Genomic DNA, 9765 nt, shown 5'->3' with positions numbered 1-9765 from the left:
GTCTCTGTGTGGATGCACCGATTCTCTTCTCATTTCATCTTCAAACCTCATGAACGTGAGGCTAATTAACTATGTAAGACATTGATGGAGTTTTGTTTAGGAACATTTAAAGCCACAGGCAGCGATCTCTCACGCACCTCGTGCAGAGCTAGCGAGTGGCCGTATCGAGGGGTCACCGTGTTGACGGAGGGGTCAAGGGTCAGCCAGGTCTTGCTGCTGAGATTGTAACTAAAAGAAAAAAGGAAAGAAGCGGAAAAATTATTTCGGTTTAGAGTTGAAAACGTCTCCATCTCAAAAGCAACTCATCCGTCTGTGGGAAACAAAACAGAGGAGAAACAAGCCCTTCGTTTGTTCTGGTGAACAAACAAAGCTGCTCAGGTTGATCTGCGGCATCTACAGGAGGATGATCACTTCTACCAGAGAACAGACGGAAAGGGTYGAGCCACGKGTCTCTGGTGGGAGCAGAAACAACAACCAGGGATGTTCAGACTGTCTGCGATGCCCCCTGCTGGCCCATTCTCATAAAAACACTTGGGGCAGGCCGAATGATGCAAAACAAACGTATCAAACCCTGTGGGTACCTAATGTGAAATATGCAAAAACAGGAAACTAAAAGCAAAGGGGGAAGGGGAGAGCGGAGGAGCAAGAAAATGGGAGGTCAGCCACAAAGATGCATCAAAGAGGGAAAAGAAAGGATGGAAGGAAGGAAATTGTTTGCAATGAATAAAAAAAAGAAAGAAAGGAGAGAAGAAAGAAGGGATGGATGGATGGATGCAGCATAAAATGAATGGAGGATTGACCGAAGGCAGGAATACAAGAGACACAAGGAAAGGGAGGAAGGACAGAAAGAAAAGAGGTAGAGCAGAAGGACAGAAGGACAAATGAGAGGAAAGAAAGACACGAAGAGTGAAACAGGAAAGGGAGCAAGAAAGGAAGGAAAAAGGGAAGCAGCATTTAAACAGTGGGACAGGGAATAAACTCTTATTTTTTCAATCCTTTATTCAGTCCTGGAAAGATACTGAAACCAATATTATGATTTCCCTCCCATATTTCTTTGCTGCTTCAGGGTAGAAATAGAAAAAAAAATCCAAAACAATCCTGAGTTTTGATCAAAATTTTAAGGAAATGGTGTGACATTCCAGAGCGGTGTTTAAGATGAAGAACGTTCTCATAAAAATATCTTCATTTTAGCCTCATGTGGGAAGAAAAACTCTCACTGTTCTTTATTTTCTCAGTAAAACTTTTAGTGTGTGGATTCCCTGTGACAGGCAAACTCTACTGCAGCACTCAAACACTTTAGAAATATTTAAGCCCATCAATCCCATGTTTTAATCCCTGCAGTCAGACCAGCATGTTCTCATCTACTAGGACCAGAACTGCAGCCTGTGAACCCAGACTGAACAGGAGAACCACTCACGCTTTGACCATGTGGTAGTCGGACGTGTTGAAGACGTAGCCTCCGATGACCCACATGACGTCCTGCTCCACCACGGCCTTGTGGGACGCCCTGGCCAGGCCGGACTCCAGGTGCTCCTCGCGGCTCCAAAACGAGGAGTTGGCGGGAACCGAGACGGAGCAGTCTGGACCTGAGGAGGGACGGGACCGACGAGTCAGAGAGTTTCTCAGCTCAGCAGGTTTCACTGTTGGGTTGATGTGTTCAGGTGTTCGGATGCATTTTGGTCTCAAGGAACCAAAGTACCTTATTAAAAAGGCAGCAGTATGTATTTTCCAGGCACATAGTGCCATTTTATATGACTATTGTTTAACCAAGTTATCGTCAGTTGTTAGAAAAATGTTATATAYATCAAATACGACTCGTATAATTGACTGATCTTATCCATCGATCTCATCAACCTTCACAAAGGTCTGGAATTCAAACACTGTCATCATTTGCTTTGCTTTGAGAGGAGGCTGACTGACCCGCCCACCAGCTCACAAGGGGAAAGAAAATTGGTAACACTTTATTTGAAGGGGGGTGAATAAGACTGTCATGACACTGTCATAAACATGACATAACTCCTGTCATGAACATGAATAAGCCTTCATGAATATTTATGACTGTTGTCATAAAGAGTCATTCGGTAAATTATGACACTTTTAATACAAAGTTGACATTATTTGAAATGTCTGTTATGACAACTTGACATTAATCAAGAAATCATTACTGTTTAAACTTTACCTTTAATAAAGTTACCTAATTTTTAAAGTGCAATCAGTAATACTTTTATAACGCATTTATATCCGTAATGATTTCTTGGTTAATGTCAAGTTGTCATATCAAAGACATTTTCAATAATGTCAACTTTGAATTAAAAGTGTCATAATTTACCGAATGACGCTTTATGAGAACAGTGATAAATATTCATGAAGGCTTATTCATGTTCATGACAGGAGTTATGTTTATGGYAGTGTCGTGTCAGTCTTATTCACCCCCCTTCAAATAAAGTGCTACCAAAAAATATATTAATATTTTGGACCAAAATCAGAATCAGCGGGTCAGCTTTCTTTAAAGAGCTGTGCATCCTTACGTTTCAGTTTTTCGTTTTAAACTCATGTACAAAAGAACTGCATTCAGTCTGTTGCCTTGTTGGGTCGAGTGCAGCAAKCATAGGTGCCTTCCTGTGTTTATGAACCAGAACAATGCGGCCGACATAAACCGGAATCCTCATAGAATGAGGGGGGGAAGAGAGAAAGACGGCCTTTCTGCTAAAACAGCTGGCAATAAATCGTAGCCGAGAAACGGAAAGATTGTTTCTCGTCAGCTGCCTGCGGTAGAGTTCACCTCTAATCTCTGATGGCCCAAAACACTGGTGGCGTTATGGCTCTTCAGCTCTTTCAGAAAAACCAAACTGTAGCGTCTCGTCCTTCAAACTGCCGTCGTTTTCCCACAGCAAGAAGATCAGACGTGAGGCCCGCTCGACTTCACAGACATCTGCCCACATTTGCACTTGTTGGYGTAGAAAATGAGATGGCTCTGAACGCGGCAGTAAAAAAYGCAAGARAGGCTGCAGTTCCACTGTGAAAAGCCCCCCATGACAAAGGTAATAAAGGCTAAAGAAAGTGGCTGTCTGTCGCTAACCTCCCTCAGCTTTTGGTAATGAGATAATAAGCACGCAGAGCTGCTGATATAAGTGCGGTTAAATTGAGCAGTGGTGTCTGTTCGTGCAGAGCAGCGCCGTTGAGCCATTGGAGCAGCTAACAAAGCAGCTGGAAGGGCCAGATGGTCCRGGTTCAGGGACACAATAATGTCACCGAAATAATAATAATAATAAAAATAAAAAAACAAAGCAGCAGATTCGGCAAAAAGTTTAAGTCATTCTGAGTGGAGTAGGTGGATGTTCAGGGCAACARAAGCTTCGATAATAGCAGAAGCACCAAATTTAGTCACGGAGCTGAAATAATGATGCTGGAAAGATTAAATACAACATTATTATATCTTATTGCTAATAATACACACACAGTTATTCTAGAGTTGTATGAAAATTTAGCACCGTCACATTTTTCAGGTTGAAGATTCAACACTTTTTCCAGATTCCTGTAGTTGGAGTTCATTATTCTAGACTCCACATCACAAAACATTCATTTATTTGCACTAGACACAAATCAGGAAGCAGCACAATGGGGAAGTCGGCTTGAGACTCAGTCATGTGCTAAAGGGCTATTTCACAGCATTTTGTCAACTTGCATCAAATCCATTTCAAATCGAATAATTTATTGGACAAGTGGTGTAATCTCTCCGCTGAGTTTTTATTTACCCTCTTTTTGCTTCATTTGTGCACACAGTAGACATTATGGTTTGCATGGGARGTGATGGTGTGTRGGGTGTTACGTAAGAGTTGTCCTGATCCGATATTGGTATCAATACAGTATCGAACTGTATCGGCCTGCATGTAAAAACTGAGATGCTCCAAGATTTAGTCTGGCCCAGAATTTCTATCCAGCAGTGCTTGTATTCCGCCACCCATTGGTTATTAAAAAATGGGTCAATTGTTTTCATACCTATTGTTGTTGACCATTGTTTCTTTTACCAAATCGCATGACAGCTTCTGCAACTTTTTTTTTTTTTTTAAATGTGAGTGTGAGCCCACAACAACAAATACAGAATTCTTTTTTTTTTTATTATTWTTTTTTTATTTACACGCAGACCGAGCAGAACCAAGCTAGTTAGAAAAGTTTGTAGTTCTTCTGAGCTCTTATCAGCTCTTGGTGTGATCCAACAACTCCACATGAAACGGAATCACAGTTTCATGTGAAGCTGTCCAGTCCAATTTTTAGCATTTTTCCCCTTACTAAAAACAACTCCGCGGCTGAATGAAAGAGAATAATAAACACCAAAAAGCGGCAGACTGTGCTTCAGTGAACATCTGATATTAATAATTCTGCATGGTGAGGCTTTTGACCACCGTTCAGTTTCACTTCTGAGAACAGAGTGATTTAAAACCCGATGTGGGAAGCGCTGTGGCTCGTCACGTTTCGTGTCAGAACCAACGCCTACCTTGCCATCCAGCTTTGCAGATGCAGCCCTTTCCCTGGCAGCGGCCCCTTTCAGGGTAACCGCAGTCATCCAGGCAGTATGGGATGTCGCAGGCTTCCCCCTTCCAGTTGGCTTCACACTCGCAGTAAACCGAGGCGGTGGAGTTCCCCACCCGGCACTCGCCGCGGCCGGAGCAGTTGTTGGGACACGTGTTGACCCTACCATGGAGACGCACAGGGGGAGAAGGACATCAAGCTTTATCAAGGCATCAGCTTACAGAATGATGAATGCATTTATTACAGATGCATTCATTCTTAGAATCTATACACAGGGCTTGGTTAAGCCTGTCACAATAACAAATTTTGCTGGACGATAAATTGTCGCAGAAGTTACTGTGATAAACTATAATATTGTTGTTTTGAGTAGTTCAAGTAATATAATGTTAAAGGCATAATTATTTCCATCAAGTGAGAAACTTATTTAAAATCACATCTGAATACGTTTTTCATTAAATAAGTCATTAGAAAAAACATGCTACACCATGACACTCTACTTCCTGTCATCATCTTCCACATGGCTTGTCCCAATGGCAATATCCGGTTGTTCATCATGTGACCACTGTGATGGAAAAAAGTGTTTCCATTGCAGTTTTATGATATAAGCCAATTTTGATACGACCAAAAAAWTTTTTTATTAAAATTCACATCATTCTAGTGCCAAAACTTTATTGACAAACCTGTTTCTTTTTTTCAAAATTGGCATATTTCCGATAAGGAAAGTTATTCTCAAAATATTACAATTTTGCAATTATAAGACACAACATAAGAATTCAAAACAGTCTGGGGAAAAAGGAACCTTAGAGTTTCTTTTAATTATGGAGAATTTACAACACTCCTTATAGGAAAGAATGTTTTTGTACAAAGGAAAAAACTAAGTTGTGTCATATTTTGATCGAAACTGAAGCTTTCAGCCATCAAAGCAGGACACGGCAGTGAGATGTTAATTTCTCTCCTTGAACGGGCATTGGAAGCGAGGCGAAAGACACAAAGGGCCTCCCTCCCAGCATTCTTTCATGTTCCCTGTTTTGGTTAAAGGTTTGATGTTCCGGCTACTCCGCCTTTCCCAGACACCAAAGACGGGGCGCCCGGGGGCACACTGCCTTCATCCCGACTGTGCRTTTCTCCGCCAGCGCCGACACTCATTGCGATGGCAACGGTATCAACGAAGCAGGGAAGAGCCTGGGGAGGGGAGCCGCTGTGCTCTTTAGAGATGTTAACAGCGGACAGTGGCTCTGCTTTGGGTTTGAAAGTCTTTTGGATTTTCTAAGGCAAATTTGATATCTAAAGGATTTGTTTTTCCCATTTGTCAAAATGTACCGTTTTTTTTTTTTTTTTTAATAAAACATTACCAGAAAAAATATATATCCTTTTTTTATGAGGCTTTAGGACAGTTGGTAATTTTTTTTTTCAACAGGAATGCAGGCTCACAGTTGGCAAAAAAAAAATACTGTACTTTAATTGCAAGTTGGTCCAAAGTCGGTCCTCGAGGGCCACCATCCTGCATGTTTTAGTTCTCTCCCTAGTGGTAGTAACAACCTCCTCAGCAAGTCAGTGTTTTCCTTGGGCCTTCTAACGAGCCATCATTTAATGCAGGTGTGCTAAACCAGGGAGAAAACTAAAACATGCAGAATGTCGGCCCTCAAGGATCGACTTTGGGCACCCCTGCAAGACGTTTTAAGACCTTTTTAATGCCAAGTGAGCTAGCTTGATAGCTATGTAGCTAGCCTAGTCACAGGATGAACTGAGGAAGTGAAAGGTCTTCTTGATTTAAAAATCATCATTTTACATAAACGTGGCAAGAACTTCAGAGGCAAAGCTTTGCCTGACTGAAACTCCCACAAAGACAAAAAACTAAACATACGACAATATGAAATTAAAGAGTCCAACAAAGTTTAAGACCCCAAACTTAATGGACTGCACTCATCATAAGACGACACTACATAATCATTCATTTATCATCAATCTAGTGTAGTATATAAAGTCAAATGCATATGTAACAATGTATAAATTGTGGTAACCGTGGAGGAGAGCTCACCTGTATGAAATATTGAAGCCTGTCAGGTTGTAGGCTGCGTCACTGAAGAAGTGCAGCAGCGCGTAGCCGGACTGGGACACCACCTCAGGAACCGTCTCATTCCCGTATCGTTCCGGAACAATCAACCCACTGTAAGAAAAAAAACCAAACAAATAAAACGTATAGTTATGTCTCAAATCTTTCCTCACCTGGCAGGCCTATGTGAAACCCATCCCGTGTTCGAACACTGCAGTTTAATGTACTGAATTTTTTTTTTATTTGTTCATTTGTACAAAACAATATAAAGTAATTTGTAATTTCTCAGTTTTGTTATTACATGTCAAGGGTTCCACAGAAGTTGGCAAATTTCTAAATATCTAAAGTTAAATCTTTAGGGTTGCACCAACTGCAATTTTCTGACCAATCACAGACCTTTAAAAAGCCTGACCTATTAATTCTGATTTTGGCCGATGCCGATTTTTTACTGTGAAAAGTCGATACATATTATGACACAGTTTCAAAGTTGACAAGAGTCGGGTGGCTGTTGTGTTTGTGGAGATRAGATTGGTTTCTCACGCAAGTATCRACCAATTGCCCATAACCCAGAGATAAGGAAATCTGGGCTGATTTTTTTGATGCACTCCTAAAATTTTTTATTGGACTCTTTAATGTGCTTGAAAACTTTCCTACTTCTAAATAGGAGTTGTCTAACCTATTATTACAGAAGGATCGTTTTGTTTTCAGATAGTGCAGCAGCCCAAACTGAAAACCTGAAAATCTTTATGCTGAAGTTAAACTTACCTAAAACAAAGAATCTACTAACTCACTGACTGATACCAACCTGAAAGCAGCGAGCAGCGGCGCGTAAATGGAGTCACCGTCGTAAACGTAGAGATGGTCCCAGCTGCACTCAGTGGCAAAGTGGTTGAATCGTAATCTCAGAACAGTGTTTGGCCTGCAGAAGAGAACAGTTTTATTATTATCATTATTATTATTACAATATCTGTGTGATCACTGAGGAAGTGAAAGGTGTTCTTGATTTAAAAATCATCATTTTACATAAACGTGGCAAGAACTTCAGATTTGTTTTACATATGTAAAAGATCATTGTGCTAATTATATAGTCCTCTTTAAACTAACACATTAAGCTTTCGTCATTGTTCATGTTAACACATTTCTGTTGTAGAGCGTTTATTCTTGATCAAGAGTCCAAGCAGAACTTTAAAAGTGATGGATTCTGCAAACAGGCYGTTTCCAACACTGCCTTTAACCATTTTTGCAGCCATTGTTCTTTAGCATTAAAAGTGGAAAAATCCTGAAGTGATAAAAAGTACTTAACAAAACACCCACATAAAAAAGAAAAATTATATTACACATTTTACAAGCTATATCCACACACACACCGACAGGAAGCAGGCCTCCAAAGAGAGCRCTGCCARTTAAAACAATGAAAGGAACAATAAAACCYTCAAGGTGGTCACTCAATATAGCAGCAAAACATGTKTCATATTTCAATCTTTACCGGGGTATAAAGCTAAGAGCAAACATASAATTTTAAAGAAGGATGAAAAATTAAAACCTCTGAGATGTTCATGTAAGCTCAAATGAGCAGAAAGGRTACTGGATGTTTATAGYTTAACTRTTAGAGCCTACARGTGAGAAACTCAAAAGTCTGATCTTTTTCCATTCAGCGAACACACATAGGCAACAACATGCTTCAGTGTGGAAGTTGTGACGGAGCAAAGATTACTCAGTTTTCAGAAAGTGCTTAAAATCAATTCTAACTTTTCAAAAAAGGGGSTTTAATATAGGATAAGATGTTGCGTGTTTCTTAACGACTTATTACGTGAACAAACTTATTCACATGYGATTTTAATTRCATTTCCTATTTAATGGAAACACCACTATTGCAAAAGTATGTTTTTTTGATYATCATTGACAAAGTTTTGCGCACATTTGTAACAGAAACACAGCTAGTGTCAAAAAATAAATAAAATGGAGCAGATTTCTTGATGTAGCTAGGAGTTTTGAATCTTTGYAACTCCAACCTTTAACAGGTTTTATTCAACTCAAATGAAACCATTTTGTTCATGACTTTACAGACAATAGTGGGTCTTTTCAGTGCCAGTGCTTTTAATAAACAAGGGGGGGAAAAGTAGGGTTTTTGGGRGGCATTTCACATGCCAATCATAACCATTTGATGATGCATCACTAAATTTGACCACCAGCAGCAGCAGACAGCAGAGCAAGCCTGCTACTCAGGCTTTTGACAGAAAACATGAGATTCATACAAATATGTCTCAGCTGTAAATCTATTTAACGTCCAAAAACAAAATCTCTCACAAGAGAACAAAGATCCCTTCTGCGCTTCTTTGGTGAAATACAGGATGTAGGAAGTGTTTTATCAATGGTCACATTTTTGTCCTAAAAATGCTTCTTCATTCAAGTAAAATGGCGATTCATTTGTCCCCTCTCTGAGAGRATAAGTTAAAGTAGGCATGACAGCAGCCCCCAAGCMCCTTCATTACAGGACAAGACTTGTGACCAGTCACACAAACTGGAGACAGGCTAAGGAGGCGCAACATAGAAATGTCCTCTTCTACATTAGCAGCAATCAGTAGAGTCCCTTTGAGCATAGGAGCAAAAAAAAAAAAAAGGAAAACACCACACAAATCAGGTCAAAATGTCTTCATGGGTCACGTCACTGCAAGCCATTTAATGAGGAAAATGCATCCAATGGTACAAAGTTATTCCTTTTACGGTWAAAGGGGTTCTGCAAATTTCATCAACACGAAATCAAGTCTTTTTAACACCCTTGTGAATGAAATATATGACCTGTATCGCAGCAAATACTTAGCTAGGATAGAAAACTATTGAATAATTGGTACTACTTGTGAGATTAACCATTTTTGAGCATATTTTAACTATTTAGTCACACTTTTTCTTTAGTGGGAGACATTAATTACAGTTTCTTTTAATCTTTTTCCCCATTTGTCATCGTCTGTGGTTCTCCATTTTAATTTGGTTCCTCGTTCTCAGCCGTTTTTCCCTCAGTAGCTTTGTTTAAATAAAATTCCTCAATAGGCAAAGCTGGTGATTGACCACCGAGTTTAAAATCCACTGAACCTCCAACTTCAGAGTTTGTGTCACACCAAATGTTGCTTTTAGATCAGCGCTAGCAGTAGCAGCGCAACCATTTTCAGGGGAGCTTTAGCCAC

General features: G+C 40.0%; 1 protein-coding gene across 1 annotated transcript in view; it reads right to left on the bottom strand.

Annotated features, from left to right (window-relative positions):
* atrn (attractin) overlaps nucleotides 1-9765 on the bottom strand; it is a 146762-nt gene that overhangs the window by 120962 nt on the left and 16035 nt on the right. The window contains exons 3-7 of the mRNA XM_008398926.2: nucleotides 7389-7502; nucleotides 6569-6697; nucleotides 4496-4692; nucleotides 1418-1586; nucleotides 138-228 (exon numbers count right to left, since the gene is read on the bottom strand). Of these exons, the coding sequence (XP_008397148.1) occupies nucleotides 138-228; nucleotides 1418-1586; nucleotides 4496-4692; nucleotides 6569-6697; nucleotides 7389-7502 (700 nt within the window). The remainder of the gene's footprint in view (nucleotides 1-137; nucleotides 229-1417; nucleotides 1587-4495; nucleotides 4693-6568; nucleotides 6698-7388; nucleotides 7503-9765) is intronic.

Source organism: Poecilia reticulata, linkage group LG22, assembly GCF_000633615.1.
Source record: "Poecilia reticulata strain Guanapo linkage group LG22, Guppy_female_1.0+MT, whole genome shotgun sequence".
NCBI classification, from domain to species: Eukaryota; Metazoa; Chordata; class Actinopteri; order Cyprinodontiformes; family Poeciliidae; genus Poecilia; species Poecilia reticulata.
The sequence above is the reverse complement of the archived record's forward strand: the minus strand, read 5'-3'. Positions and strand labels throughout refer to the sequence as shown.